Source organism: Dermacentor albipictus, chromosome 2 (genome assembly GCF_038994185.2).
Source record: "Dermacentor albipictus isolate Rhodes 1998 colony chromosome 2, USDA_Dalb.pri_finalv2, whole genome shotgun sequence".
NCBI lineage: Eukaryota > Metazoa > Arthropoda > Arachnida > Ixodida > Ixodidae > Dermacentor > Dermacentor albipictus.
In genome coordinates this window covers 199200771-199216911 of record NC_091822.1, presented here as the reverse complement: position 1 = coordinate 199216911, position 16141 = coordinate 199200771, and the positions used below count along the sequence as shown (strand labels likewise).

General features: G+C 48.1%; 1 protein-coding gene across 1 annotated transcript in view; it reads left to right on the top strand.

Moving 5' to 3' along the window:
- Positions 1-16141, top strand: part of LOC135904532 (neprilysin-1-like) — a 196942-nt gene that overhangs the window by 96886 nt on the left and 83915 nt on the right. The window contains exon 2 of the mRNA XM_065435340.2: positions 13447-13725. Within this exon, the coding sequence (XP_065291412.1) occupies positions 13546-13725 (180 nt within the window). The 5' untranslated portion in view covers positions 13447-13545. The remainder of the gene's footprint in view (positions 1-13446; positions 13726-16141) is intronic.

Genomic DNA, 16141 nt, shown 5'->3' with positions numbered 1-16141 from the left:
TCATTCAATTATTCCTGCCCATCTCTCCTCGATTGCGCTTACACTCTCGAAGAAATATGAGCAGCAGTCGCCATTTGCAAGTTATATACGGCCCCGGGATTCCGACAGAATCAGGAACTAGATGCTCAGAAAAGTATCCGACACGCAGCTACGTTTCCTGGTCGACGCCATCAACGAAGCCTTGAAAAAGGGCTTATTTCCCACTTGAAAGAACTCTACCGTGTTGCCTTTCCATCAACCTCGCAAGTCGCCGCATGAAATTGCCAACCTCCTTCCGACATCGCTCGCCTAGTGCCCGGGCCAGGTCATGGAACGGATTTCGCACAACAAATCGACCCAACGGGTAGTTGGGTTCTACAAGCACATACCCACGCAATAATAATAATCAAAATAATAATAATAATAATAATAATAATAATAATAACGTCACAGCTTTGTCTGACAGGAGAATCACTGATTGCGAGAGCAAATTATTTGACAGCTGTGCAAAGTAAGGGTGGTCGTTTTATCAGCTGTATAAACTTCTGTAAACATTCGCTTACTAACTAAATTAACCAGCGCATTGTCACGAGCGCACAATCACACTTGAACACATCTCACTCGATGAGCGCGGACACTTGTTGTCAAAACGCTGACGTGAGCGAGAGCGGCAGCAGCGAACGAATTGCCCTTCGCGCTGCTTCTAGATTCCATGCGAACTAAGAGGAGCGAACACGTCGCACACGAAGACACCAGGGATGCTTTGAGGAAAAGCTGTTCCAAACTGTTTCTGCAAACAGTCCTCCGCGATTGCCCAACTTCACTTGTCTGTCACGCAACGTAAAGAAAACCGCGAAAGCTACTCATCAGATATGGCGTGTGCACACTAATTATATATATTGTGACCAAACAACAGCAAAATAACATTTTCCGATTCTACACATTTTTACCACCAGCCCTTCGCAATTCGTCAGTAGGTTTCGGGCTGCGCCCACTTCGCCTGTCTGTCACCTGACGTTCCGAAAACGCGAAAACTTACCACGTCAAAGTGGCGTGTATGTATTAAAGATGCATTATTACACCGATCAAAACTGAATTTTTTTTTTTGATAGCCGGAGACTGTTCCGTTCCGAAATCATAAGAAGATGCATGTTTGCCGATCGCTCTGGCACTGGATAGTTGGAGCTGCCGGGGAAAATAGATTTATTTGCCTATAATAAGCCTTTTCGCGTGGCCGTATATCGTTATCGAGCCCTTTTGGCACGTTAACGACATCACTCTGCCAAATTTTCTTAACGGAGAATTCCTTTAAGCTGCATTGTTACCTTTCCGTTACACGCCGCCGCGATTTTCTACTAGATGCCGAAAGCTAAGGAAGAAGAAGCAGGTCAATCGCCGACGCCAGCACCACCACACTCTTGGTCAGGTTACCTATACTCACTGCGCTAGCCCGCGCCGCCTTAACACCTCCACTTGTGCGTGCGTCTTGCCTTTTGGTCAGCCAATCAGATAACAAATGCACGCCAAGTAAGGTAATGCTATTTGCTTTGAAAGCAAACAAAAGTGACCTCCTATAAAAGAGGAGGGCATTTCGTTGGCCTTCTCAAACCACGCTGCGAGTCACCACCCGGTGCTTGCGTTGGCGGTCACATAAGTTTGACGTGAGGATACTGGAATAAAAACACATTGGAATAGTTTTGCGTTATAGCGACAACACACGGCGCGCGGCCACGATGTCATCGCACTTTATACGGAAGTCGACGACGATGGCGGAACTGTGCCTGGAGTCTGCGTACAATTGCTATCGCAACAAAATTATGTGGATCCGACTCGATGTGGGAATCAATGTAAGCGAAGCTTTCTGAGCTGTTTAATTTGATCCGCGGTGATGTTGACGGGGAATGTTTAATTTCTTTCTTCAACATTTAGTGCAGTGCGAGTATGGTGAGTTGATGTTACACGTTACTTCGCGTGCACCGCGGTTATTTGTCGGTGCAGTGCACAGAACACACGCCGAAACATGCTTGCTTGCGGCGTTGCAGTGCTCGATTTTTCATAACTTCCGAGATTGAGCCACCGGCTCAGCATCACGCGTGTTCACTAGCACCGGCAGCATACGGCGCCCGGCCGCAATGTTATCGCACTTCGACTTTACAAGAAATATCACGGTGACGAGAAGACGACGCCGATGACGTCGGCGGAAATGCGCCTGCAGTGTCCATATAAGCAATCACAACAATAAAACGTTGTGGACTAAAGGCTCAACCAGACGTACGCGTTCCAATGCGCCCGCACGCGCCGCACCACGCCTGGGCGCGTACGGCGTCAGGCGCGGAGGCTGTTTCGCGTGTAGGCGCGCGGAGGCGTCGAGACCTACAACCGCTAGGTTTTTCGCGCCCGCGCCGGAAGCTGCCGCTCGCGTCAGTAGCATGACGCACCTCACATGACCACGGCAAGCCAACGTCACTTCCGGAACGACTCCGCGCGCGACGTTCAGGCAAGCCCGGGTAGGGTGGCTAGAATGGGAGGTGTCAGCATCGGCTGGGCTGCGCCGCGTATGGCGGTGCGGCATTTTGTCATGACAGCGACAGGTGGCGCGCTCGTCGTCTCCGAGATAAAGCCCCTCAATTTTCCAAAAGTAGCGCCATTCTTAGATCTTTCCGCCACCCCGCTCACCCAGGCGCTTCCTCCTCCACCCCTCCTGTCGCCCCAGCCTCCTCCGCTCCCCCATTGGCCAATCTGTGTCACGTGAAAGCATGCCCCGCGCTTTTGTATATTTTTTTCTTTCCGGCGCAGAGCAGGCGCCGCGCTTATGTATATCTTTTCTTTGCAGCGCGCTGCGACCCCCATTCTTGGGCCTACGCGACGAAAGTACGGCAGGCGGTTTGAAGGAACGCGGTAGTTTTATACAATGTGTTAGGGCCGAGTGCTTAATTGCGATGCCATGCTGCTGCGCCTACGGTTGCCACAACAGACCCAGTGACGGCAAAAAGCTTTTTGCTTTACCATCCGCCGGGCGCAACGCAAAACGAAGAAAAGTGTGGATTCACAAGATCGGGCGTGCTGACTTCGAGCAAGTGGCAAAGAACGCGCGGCTTTTTGAAGTGCCATGGCTCCTCCAACCTCTTCTTTTGACGCCCGTGTCAAAACGGGCCCGTGTCCAGTGCATTGGGCGGCGCGTTAAAGAACCCCAGCTGGAAAAAAATTAATCCGGAGCCCCCATTATGTCGTGCCTTATGAGATCGTGGTGTTGGGATGTAAAACCCAAGAATCAACTTTTTTCTGTCTTGTGTGCCTTGACTGTTCCAGTTAACGGAACACTGCTTCCTTGTGAAAACTTACAACGCAAAAGAATACAGACGCACGTAGTATACAGAGATAAAATTAGCACTTCAACAAGAGTGTTGCTGGTGCCAATGAGGGGAGGGGGATAATTATTTTCTGAACCTCTTTCCAGTTGTCCCATCAAGTTCCTTCTTTTTTTTTCTATCAAATTCTAACCATTTGCACTGTAATAAATAAATAACGATTTCATATGCTGGTACGTTGTTCAAATTATCTATACCGCCTATGTGTGAAAACGTTGCACATGGCCACCACAACCTGTGCATGAGCTACGTACATCTGTAAAAGGCGCGGAACAGAAACGGCCCTGCTGCCAGGCATTGCTGACCGCAGACAGTCGGAATCTCTCACGCGCCGGCCGAACAAAAGCATCCTGCAGGTACGTAAATTAACCTACGAAACCACGTGCACATACTTTCACACTGTCAAAACCTGAAACTCTGGTAATTAGTCGCGTGTCTGAGCACACCGCGTGCTTGTGTCGTGTTTCAGCAACACGAACTTTCAACGTGCGCGCGCTTTACGCCTTAAATGCGCCTTGAATAATGGTGCTTTTCTCCATTTCTTCGGCAAATCCGACACGACGTTCTTAAGGCCAGTTACCGACTGACAAAGCAAGATCTAGATTGAAAAAACTGCTCCGCAGAACTCGAACGAACTTTTCCGCGGATTTCCTCCCGTAGCGTGTTAGCCGTCGTCTGCTACGGGAGGCCCACCACCGGCGGCGCCACCGTCGAGGCCGCGCCGAGCGGAGGAGGAGGGAAGTGAATGGCGCTACTTTGGGAGATTGAGGGGCTTTACTCCGAGATGCCTAGCGTGATGTGTTTGAGCAATCTCTCCGGCTCCATGCGCGCGTCGTGAAGTCTGTGGCGAAGTTAGCTTCGCCTTCCCCGCTTTTATTGTGTTTTCTTGCAATATGTAACATACATGCTTAACATGGCCGTTAAGCGAAGGCTAGACTGCCTTGAACATGGCCAGCTAGCAACACTGCGCCGCCTTGGCGAGACGCGCGGCAACTCGTGCATCGTTTGGGTGCGCGCCCTCTTCCTCCGTCGGGCGCGACGCGACGTCGAGTCAGTGCGGCGTGTGCGGACGCATTGGAACGCGTACGTCTGGTTGAGCCTTAAGACCAACGCTGCCATACACTCGAAGCTTGTTTCTCCACAATGTGACTTAGTTTGCGGGGAAACAAACTCATTGCATATTTTCTTAGTATATTCAGGCGTTTTGGTGCGACAGCATTTAAGTGCTGTAGGAGTTGAGGAGGACGTCGGGATGAAAACTTGGAAGGTTTATTTACATTATTTACAGTGAGAGTCAATTAACAGTCTTAAAGTCATTACGGGCCGGCAGCAACTCGGACGCTGCGGCCCGTGGCAAGAAGCTCGAAAGAGATGAATCAACGAATGCTCTAGGAATCCTCTCTTGCTGCTCCCGGTCTGTGTCTTTTAAGCCCTTCGATGTCTCGAAGACACGTCACGTTCGGCCAATGGGAGAGCCCGCTCAGGTGACGCCATTTTCGGCCAATCGGCGAGGGCTTACTTCTCCCTGCGGTCTTGCCTTGCTGACTTGCAATGCGCCGCCACAATAGATGGATGGGGGCGACGCCGCCAGGTTTTCACGGCGCATTACAGCCGTCTTGCTTCGGGACCCACTTTACCCGCAACAGTGCCAGGCTCTCGGTTCACTTTCGGGAAGAGTCAAGCAGTGAATAGCTCCACCTGCGGCACACGAAGTGGGGGCTGCCAACTTGTTTGCACGTGCCGCGCCTCAGGAATGTGGTATCCGTGCTTCTGCGCTCCTTAATTAGCTGTGGTGCGATTCGATGTGGTCTGGTGAACTCGAAGTAGGCTCAGGAAACGGTCTCGTATCTAACAGTGCCCGGAATCAGGTTAGACGCATCCGACCGATTGTCTCACGAGTGTTTTGTTACGGTGCAAGGACATTTAAACAGTCACCTTGCGAGGGGAAATATTCCAGACCGGGCGGGGATCCGAGAGGTGTGGTAAGCTTACCAAATTGCTTACCTGCAGGTAAGCAATTGGTGTGGCTCACAGCTGGCCATATCACAATTTACCCCGTGTAGTTCACATTGTGGCTTCATTCTCTCAAATCTTCCGCACCTAATCTTTGGGTTTAACGCGAGACATTTGCATATACCTAAGATGCACGCATGAGTTTAGTTATACTTCCCAACTGTTCAAAACGTAAACGGCATCCTTTATTAAACGAGACGAAGCTGATTATTTTCGCTGTAACGCAGCGAGTCTCTGTTCCTCCTTATTTCGTTCTGTCACACATTCCACAGATCCTGAGATTTCTCTTCGATTTTTTTTCTACACTGATAACATCCAGTTTGACATTGTCGACACACTGAGCTATCAAGTAAACACGACTAAAAAGAGCTGTATTTGGTGATGTCCTTTTGTGTCAAAATTTTTATAATAGTAAATCTCTATAAATACCAAATATCTCATTTTTCTAAATACCAAATAAGACATATTACCATGAGCCTAAACTTGAGAAAAACTGGCGCGCGCAGTTGCGTTTAATACTTGGATGTCACTCTTGCAGAATCTGACAGCATCATCTTTTCTTATACGTCAGGACGCGAATATACATCACAGCTGCGTATTCTAGTCCATTTTTAACATGTTCGACGAGCCCTTTCCCATCAATTCAATGATGGACAAATATTTTGCCCCTGTAGAGCGGCTTCGCCGCAGAGCCCCCAAGCAAAAGTGCCCCAGGAAAAAATTCCCGCGAGCGGAATAAAACCAAACTGGACCTACATATAGAGAGAGACGTACAGTGCGTGTCACTAGAGTGCAAATAGCGGATGCGTTTTCGCTGTGCTGCAATTGGCATTTTAAAAATCACCCCATCCATTTTAAGCGAGCCCACAAAAGTGCCCCAGGAAAAAAATTCCAGAAAGTGTAATTAAGCTACACTCGACATATAGCGTGAATCCGTTGTCGGGACTAAGTGCCTTAAGTGCAAATCACGAGAAATGAGGCGTTGCTTAGCAATAAATTTTTAAAAGATGCTTCCCATAGAGTAACGCCGACCGCATCGTCTTAGGGTCGGCTTCGCCGCACAAGTGGATGTCCCGAATACCTGCACTTGGTCAGCACAGGCCTGGTGCCTAACTATACCGAAACAAATATTTCTGCTGCAAATTTATGTTTTTTCGTTTGGATGTTCGATATTCGATTCGATATTCCTTACTTACTTTTCGTATTCTACTCGTATTCTAAAAAAAAATGATCTTCCACCACCTCTAGTTTTTGCGTTTGTGATTTTTGTCAGGATGATGCGGTTGGCTCGGCCTTTCTCGTTTTCCACTCCTGCTCAATTCTCTCTGGATTAAGCAACAAGCGAGCACTGCTTCTGAAATGTGGACAGCTTCTTTCTGGTCTCCATGTGAACAGCGGCATTTACTGGACTTCATAAAAAAAAATTGGAGAACGCTTAAGCTCCGCCTTCAAGAGTGGAACGCGATAGCATTTAAAGATCCCTGACTGCTTCTCAAGCTTCCGGCAACTGGAGCGTATGTAACCATAATTTTTACCTGGAAACGCTGGCCGCGAACACTATGCACGAAGGCGAGCATTCTGGTAGAAACGCGGCTTCTTGCGTTGTCCGCTATGGGTGGGGACGGATGTTATGAGCGTCCCCTTTAGAACGGGGCGGTGGGTTGCGCCACCAAGCTCTTGTTATTTTATTTTCTAATGTCCTACCTATGTTAAAAAAGGGAAAAAAGAAAAGAAAAAAACCCATCGCGATGAATTCCCATAACAAAAGTTTCTGAACCTCTATTGTGAACTTTTTTTTTTGTAGGCCTCCGTCGTTTGTCGTTTCCCTACTTTTCTTCTGCCAATCTTCCAATCACCTCTTACTAATCTCTATTGCGGACATGTTTCCTTTCCCCCTGCTCTCGCTCAACCCAAGCGCTTCAAGGAGGCCAGTGGTGCCTAAATCGACCGCTGGGTAGACATTCTAATAAAACCTGCTCCATCATTTCCCTAGCTTTATACGCAGCGAGCACATGCTTCTTCTTCCTTCTTATATCTCGCTTTATAATTGCGTGTTCTAAGGCATCCTGATCTCGCTTCGAAAATTCCCTTTAAGTTATCATAAATGGTTTCTTTCCTGGTTTCGTTTTTTCCTCTTAAGTAGTTACTCCTGGCAGGATTCTTTTCCATTGCCGCCACACATGAAATTATTTCAGCCTCTGTGACTTTCTGCTTGACGTTCTTTGTTGCTGTGTTGCTCACCCTACAAGCCGCATACTTGCTGGTAAGCTTCCTATTTCTTTTCCTCCAGTTTGAATCAATGTTGTTACTGTAAAAATACCTCAACACTCTCTCAGCAAATTTACTTTCTTCCATATTCCTCAGTCGTTCTTCATACTTAATTTTACTGTGAGCTTCCCTCCCTTCAAACCTTGTCGAGCCCATATCACCCTTTCACCGCTTCATTTGTAGTCTTCCCGTGAACGCCCATGCGAGGCGTCCCACTGACATTTGGTTTTCATCTAGTCCTGATTGTATGCCTGATTTCAAACAACCGAATTTCCAAATGTAAGTGGTGGAACCATTACACTTTTCCCCATATCCCCTAGCACCTCGTACCTATTTTATCCCCATAGCGTTCTGTGTTTCATTATGGCCGCATTTCTCTTTCCTTTACTGTTATTCTTTTTTCCTGTCTTTCCATATATCTGTTGCCTTCGTTTATCCCTATATCAATGTATTTACATTCCTTTACCCGAGGTATGTTCTGGCCCTGTATTGCCACTGTCTGTTCACTGTTTTCATCGAATACCATAACACCTGATTTCTCAACGCTATATTTCAAACCTAAATTCTCGTCCACAGATATTAGCCAGATGGCGGCGGAGGCGAGTTGCCATCTGGTTGTATTGCAATGAACCGGGCGCGCCCCTCCGTGACCCCCAATACCTTCGGGTGCCGGCGCACGACAGTGGCGGACGCCATGGCCGGTCTATAAATGGTCAAACGCTGGAAAATGGGTTTCTTTGAGTTTTAGCGTAACAGAAACATGTTTTCTCGTATAGTCAAATTACAATCCAACGCTATCATATCATATCCTAGTTTTCTACTTATTTTAGCTTGAGAAATTCAATTAGTTCAATATCCTCCTTGCGCCACATGGAGGGCCTGGCTGGTTCGAAAATCTTTTTTTGTAGAAACTACGTGCACGAGATTTTCTGCCACACCGGACCCTGAAATTCATCGCGTTAACACTGTCAGGATGACGACAGTTTTTGCTGAAGCTCGATGGCAGCTGTTTTATAACGAACTGGTAGCGAACTCGGGGGTCGTGCACTTCAGCTTTATCAGATTTATCACAAGACCTCCTATCTCAATACATGGGAGCGTAGAAATCGTTTCGCTCACCATCCACTGCAGAGTATTTCATAAAGTTTGTTGCATTTGATATAAAATGCAAATGCATAGGAAGAGATGTTTCTCAGGACCATCAATATCTAACCAAGAAATTTTGAAAATTACCAAATTAAGAAAAACGAAGCAGCGCAAACGTTCGCAGCTCTGTAACTCACTACGCTCCCGTGTAATGCACCCGCCGTGGTTGCTCAGTGGATATGGTTTTGGGCTGCTGAGCACGATGTCGCTGGATTGAATCCCGGCCGCGGCGGCCGCATGTCAATGGGAGCGGAATGCGAAAACACCCGTGTACTTAGATTTCATCATCGTCGTCATAAGCCTGGCTACGTCCACTGCAGGGCAAAGGCCCCTCTCATACTTCTCCAACTATGATTTAGGCGCACGTTAAAAAACCCCAGGTGGTGAAAATTGCCGGAGTCGACCACTACGGCGTGCCTCATAATCAGAAAGTGGTTTTGGCACGTAAAACCCTATAATTTTTTTCCTGTGTAATTCAAGGCGAGTAGGCAAGATGCTGTAGACCACCATGAAATAATACGGTGTACGCGAGCTTAACTGATGTATTTCTAAACGCAGCGGCAGAGATCGTAACGCAGACACGCCCCCCAATCCAATCTGTCTGCGTGTTCGCTTCGGCGTCGCAGCACACACCACATCGTGACGTGAATCCCAGCCCGCAAAAGCGCCGTCCCAGTGCTGCAAGGCACAGTGCGCGACTTCGAGTGATAGAAATTTAGCCTGGTGCGAGTGGATCTTCACGTAAGGAAGTTGAAGACGACTCTGCAGCTGAGGAGTGAAGCTGAGGATCAATGGCTAGCGCGGAGACAGTCCAGTCTCGCAAGGAGGACAGGGTAGCCAGCGAAATATCCAGTGGAAGAACTTGCGTCCGTGACCCAAAGTTGAGAACGGGAAGGCACGTGTGGTATTGATGGCGTTGGGCAGCGTGATGCGGCGAGCCAAAAGAACCTCGCGAACCGGATATGCAACGTAGTCGCCGTCATTAAGAGCAGAGCGGGCACCTCGAGGACGTAAGTTGCAGCTTCATGCGGGCCTGCGAACTAATTGGCTGCAACCAAGGCGGGGCAGATCTGTGGCAACGACAGCAGCACCTTGGGCCAGTTCGAGACGCAGAACGCCTAACAAACAGTAAACAAGAGCTAAATGCAATGTTAAAATGTTAATTCCGGGAATAAGATCGTGAGGACAGTGGTCGATTACGGCGATGAGGCGAGAGCTAGGATGACCGGAAGCTGTAATGCGGGCGGTACACATCCCGAGTACTGCAGTTGTGCCACCGTTGGTCGCCGTTGGACGGCCGGTGATTTTGGCAGGTGTGAGCGCTCTTCTGAGATGACGGCAGAAGGCGGAGCTTACCGCGGAACCCGTGTCTGTTAGAGCTATAACGGGTGATCCATCAATGAGAACATTGATTCTGTTGGGTGGATTTATGGTTTGGGTCTTCAGTGCAACGTCACCCCTGCGTTGTTCTTTTTCCCGAGGTGCGACCGTCGAGGCTGTAGTGAGCAGGACTGTCGAGCTTAGGGCGAGTGCGAACGGCTGGAGTCCGAGCAGCGAGGTCAGCACTGAACGGATCGGGGCGAGCTTCGTCGCTGATACGCAGACAGCAGAAAAGTTCGCTCCAAGAGACGAGTACCAGCGGCAGCATCGAGAGGTATGGCCGGCGCGACAGCACGTGACGTGAATGGGTCGGTCGTCTGGTGATCGCCATTCAGCCGAATTCCGGTAACTAGGTGGCGAGAGCCAACCTGGTCCCTCAGATGGGATGACTGGGGCATTACAGAACTGGCGCTTCCAAAAGTGGGAATGCCCATATTCGCCTGTTGGACGATGGATTGAATGAGCGATTTTGTGGCCTGGTCGTTGTAAACCTGCCGAGAATAACGAACGGCTGGAGCCACAGCCCTCAGCTCACGGCGGACTGTCTGCGCCACGCTTTGTGCATCTGACAGCCAACGGAACATAGAAACATCGTCGCTGGATGAGACTGTAGCGGTCCTTGTTAGGCAATCGATGCGTTGATCAATGCGTCGGCTTTTGGCTAGTTCAAAGCGTCGGCACTCCGAAAAGACCGACTCAATCGTTGTGCAATTCTTACATAACACCAAATTAAATGCGTGATCGGCAATGATCTTTAGTACTGTAGTACATGTCTTTGTCTGCATTTTTTACGAAAACAAAGCACGTTCTGGATATATGACAATTATGTTATCGTGGAGGTATGGGCCCGTGTCGCAAGGTCTTTCTTTGATGCGAGCTGACATCCTGCTCAGGTTTTACAAGTAGGCCACGTAGATTTTCTTTGCAAACTTCCCAGCTCGTCAAGCCGGCTTCATGCGCATCACACCACACGCGCGCCGTGCCTTGGAAGTGGAATATTACGTTGGAGAGAATAAGCATGGCATGCCACCTGTTGTGTTCGCTGACGCTGTATAGTAGCAGGCGAGCCAACCTTCAACATCGACGCCATTTCTGTCGATAAAGGTCCCTGGGTCACGAAGGTTCAACAGAACCACCGGTGATGGCACCTTCGTGGATGGAGTAGCCTCGACGGTCATCGAGGTCATCATCATCGTGGCGAAACGTATGTGGCGTGTGCTGTGGAGATCGCGCAGTACCGAGCATGCCCCGCACCTCCACTAGAGGTGTGTGCGAGCTGCGCTGGTGTATTTCTAAAACGCAGTGGCAGACGCGCACACGCTCTCGAATCCAGTCTGTCGTCGTCTTCTATACGGCGTACTAGCACAGACCACACTGTGACAATGCCACTACTTTGAGTTTAGCAAAACCTTCTTTAACATTGCAATAATCTCACATAGGCTGAAATGTGATACAGCACATTTGTAAGGTGCTTCACCGGATGCAGATTATAAACTATAGAATATCTATTCTTGGTTCAGAGTTATGCATTTGTAAACTTCCTGTTTCAATTGCTAAGTTGACATTATTTGGGCAATTTTCGTAAAAACAAGAAGGCCTTAAATCAAGGTTCTGGTTTCTAACGCAAGCAGGACTTAGCTTTCAGAAACGCAGCCGACTTCATTAGAATTGGTACAGGCGGTTGTCTAATGAGGCAGTCTTTGCTTTTCACATGTATTTGATCATAAATAAATCAGAGTTGGCCCCCGAGCTAAAGCTTCTTCCTAACGCGCGTGCCTGTTGAGCACTTTCATTTCTCGTCCAAAGTTAGTCTTCGATTAGCCGCAAGATGTGCACGTTTACAGGATACGTGTTTTGCATGATTGAGCAAAATGATGCGCTGAGATCATTTGCCCATCTCGTCTGGCCAATTTCAGAGTATGTTGCCCAAAAATATGCACATTCATATAGCTTTAGGCAGGTTTTATTTTTGGTATCAGAAAGTAATTCACCAAATCTTGTGCGTCTTTTTGTGATTTTTATGGTTTGCTTTCGAGGTGAGTAAAAAATGCGAGGCAAGGGGAAAACACCCTGTATTTCATCGAAAAATCTATGGGTACTTTGCTGAGCTAAACTGCGATAGGCGAAAGTCTATCTATGAATGCCTCTGTCTGTTGTCTGAACTGTTCTGCGAACCGACGCCGCCGTGGCCGCCAACATGGGATGCAATCAGAGCCACATGGCTGCAAGGCTTGTCGCCGATGTGCGCGCACCCCCACGCGCATGTCCGCGCTCTCCCACGCGCCCACTCGCACAGCCCTACTGGCATGGCGCCTCCTCTCCTTGCTCCCCTCGCCGGTGATCACCGCTTTCCTGCCTCCAGCACGGGCAGCGCCCGGACACTCATGAGCCACTAAGGGCTTACGCCTTAAAATTCTTAGCTGTCCCTACGGACCCACCAAGCAGTGAAAATGCAAAAAAAAATACCCTGTTTAATTAGCCTGCGGTTACGAATTTCGACGCGAACAACACGTGTATAACCAGGAGCGTTCGCCGAAGCGAATGGAGAAAGCGTAGCGTGAATCTCTCTTCAATTATTCCTGGTCAGCACCACTTGACGGGAAAGTTGCTTGGACGACGTCTGTTTTGCAACGCACTACAGACGACGGACAGGCCACAGTCATCTTTCGTTGGACTTGAGACCGCGTCCTGCCGCGTGCACAAGTGGCTATCGCGCTCTTTTACCGCGCACGAGTTTGATTTCCAGCCGCGGCGACATTTCTATAAAGGCGCAATGCTAAAGCGCTCGTGTGGTTGAACGGGATTCAGTTCTCCACTAGCCTCTATGTTGCTTTGGTATGTTAAACTCCGTAATTTTTGCTTAACGTACAATAACTTTTCTATGTGATCCCTTCGTTTCATATGCCGTAGTATGTGAATGGCAAATATATATGTACATGTTTGTGTAAGCGACAATGTGAGCATATAGCAAGACCGAGTGTCGTTATATCAAGGAGATATTAAATAATGTGACATCAGGTGGCATCAAACCTATATAGGTCAATTCCAAGAGGGGTGCTCAGCCAAATGCACCACCGGGCATCGGCAAGATGATTATATTCATGCAGCATTGCGATGGACGGCAGCTGTGTTTTGCAAATGTAGACTCCACCTTGGAGACGATGATAACTTAACTTCATTGAGAGTAGAGAAAGTTGTTTGGTCGCCTTCGTTGCGGGTGGCCTCTTCAGTCCAGGTAGCCATTTACCGCGTGTTTTCTCAATTACTGTGCCATTCCCATGGCGTCTCGCAGAGCGGCTGACCCGCCTGCGGCCTGACCCTGGAGTGGGCCGAGGCGACCACGCTGCAGACGACGGTCCTGCGGCTGGAGCAGAGCCCGCTGCCTTCGGACATGGCGTCGCCCGAAGACCCACTGGCGGCTGCCACCGTCGGCTTCCGAACCTCGCCCAGTGAGCGCATGCCTAACGGGCTCACGTACCAGGCGACCCAGTCGGGCCTCAAGGTCACTGTGCACGAGAACCCGCTCAGCACAGTGCTGGAGTACCGCAGGACGCCGTCGCCCGTCACGCCGGTAGGCGCTCCGAGGCTGTTCCGGCATAAAGCAGGGAGCGAAGAAAGTTCGCATGTAAAATGAATTTGTGCTGCCCTATTCACAACAGGCAATTTGCATCGTCTAGCTTCCTCCGTAAGCGTCCGTGATGATAACGATACATACTGCGCATCGTCGTCTCCGGCAGTCACATCGAGACTAATTCACTCCTGGTGAATCCTATGCTCGACTAGGCCACACAGGAGCAGTTCGTCCTTTACTTAAGCGCATCTTTGCTCTTCATAATGACTGAGCAGCCGTAACCATCCCTGGCAGCTGAGCAAAAGCTCGTATCGTGCATAGATAACCCTGATGTACTATTGAGCTGGCGATACTATTGTACCTTTTCTCCGCAAAAGCGTTCTAGTGCATTATCGCATGCTTTAGCTGTCATCAGAAATTAGACTAGTGTCAGCGCACGTCAGTGAATGGAGTCTTGGTTTACGTGTTCTGTTGAGGTTTTTGAGAGTTAAGATTGAATGAAAACGATCATTGCCAACATTCACTTTCTGAGTGGCGGTGCCAAGTTCACGGTCTCAAGGCTGCCTGCGACTTCCCAGGTGATGTGAAGCCCTTGACTGAGGAAGTCAGTTTCTAATTATTAAAGAAAATGATTAAGTTACAATCAGAAGTCAACATAAACTCAGCACGGTAGGTATTCCAAGATCTTCGTGCAAAAAGTTAAAAAATGTTGTTAGTAGTGAATACGGCAGCGTTATTCTGAGCAAGTTCATTTACAGCAACCTGATTACTAGGCAATGAATCCCACCAAGAAGCCACCTATTGAAGTTTACAGCGAATATCGCCTCGCACTCTGTTAACAAATCTGGTAGTGTGTAATGTCCAGTCAAAAACTGAAGTAATGTGAACACCGAAATAGCGATTAGAAGAAACATATTCCAGAATGGCGTTATTAATAAGATAATATAGAGCTCTACAGTGGGGGACGGGGTGAGGGGTGCAGAAAGATAAGGTATAGAAGGAGACAGAAGACAGAAGAGACATAGGCACAAGATCACAGCTGGTCACGATCACAGCACAGCGTCACAGTTTACACCAAGTAAGGAGTCCCTTTGCGCAGGTTCGCTGCCCTTATAAATTGTAGCTATGCCTACGTTGCCTTCTGCTGCGATGGCTTACGAAGCCGATATTCCATATCCTTTGTTCTGGCAATGGTCTGTCACAAACGCGAATGATAATCTCTGTATCACTGTAACGAGGACTGCGAGAGCAAATTATTGAACTGTTTCTTGGCTTTTTAGTTGGCAAGATATTACCTATTACAGAATATGAATGCACGCGAGCACTAGCAATTACTCTGGGGTGCGTGGTGAGACGTGTTTATAAATGTCGGACAGACTCAAGCCTAAAGTCCGGATGTGGGCTAGAAGTAACTGTTCTCGCCGCTATCGTTGCACTTTGGGTGTTGTTTTATCGTTCTTTTCTTTAGGTGGGGGAAGGGGGCACGGGTTTACTCAAGCAGGAGTTTTATTTAGTTATTTTGCAGATACTGCTGTCTCATGCTTGAGAAATTGCAGCAGTGGTTACATAAAAAAAGAAACATCAAAACACAAAATTACACGCGTGTTTTACAATCTGTGCATGTGGAAGTTGTCGCAAAGAGCTATGAAGCTTGTTCCAAGTTTCAACTGTGCACGAAAAAAAAAAGAATAATCATGACAATCAAGAAAAAACCGGAACGCCACAATGTCCAAACGATCGGACCGGCTGGTCACATGTGTAGAAGGACCAGCGAAAGAAATAGGGGCGGCTATACAAACGGATTTATGCACAATATTATGTAACATGATAAGCCAATCGCATGTTCGTCGATGTTCTAAGCAATTCAATGATAAGACGTGGTAATGCTCTGAAGGGGAAAAGTTGTGGTTGTAACGGTTAAAAATGAATCTGATAGTTTTCCACTGGACAGACGCGAGTTTATCTTTGTCATGTACAAGATGAGGTGACCACACAACTGACGCACATTAAAGAAGAGGCCTGACTAGTGATTTATAGGCTGTTATCTTGCGTTTTTTAGCTGCGCCTTTTAAAGTTCTTCTTAAGTAACCTACTTTGTTAAACGATATTGCGCAAATAAGGTCAATATGCTTGTGTCACTTTAAGTTAGAAGAGAACACGACACCAAGGTACTTAAATTCCTGGACTCTGTCTAGTGCGTGTTCCGCATTGCCATAGTTAAATTGCAAGGGTTGTTCCGTATTAGCGAAGGTCATTATCACCGTTTTCTTAATTAGGTTAATCTCCATTTGCCAAGTTCTGCTCGAGTCGTAAAAAGAAAAAAAACACATCATTTAGTAAAACCTGATCAGCGACACTACATACGTTAAAATACAAAATGTAGACATCAGCGGAGAGACGAAGCTTAACTGGAGTG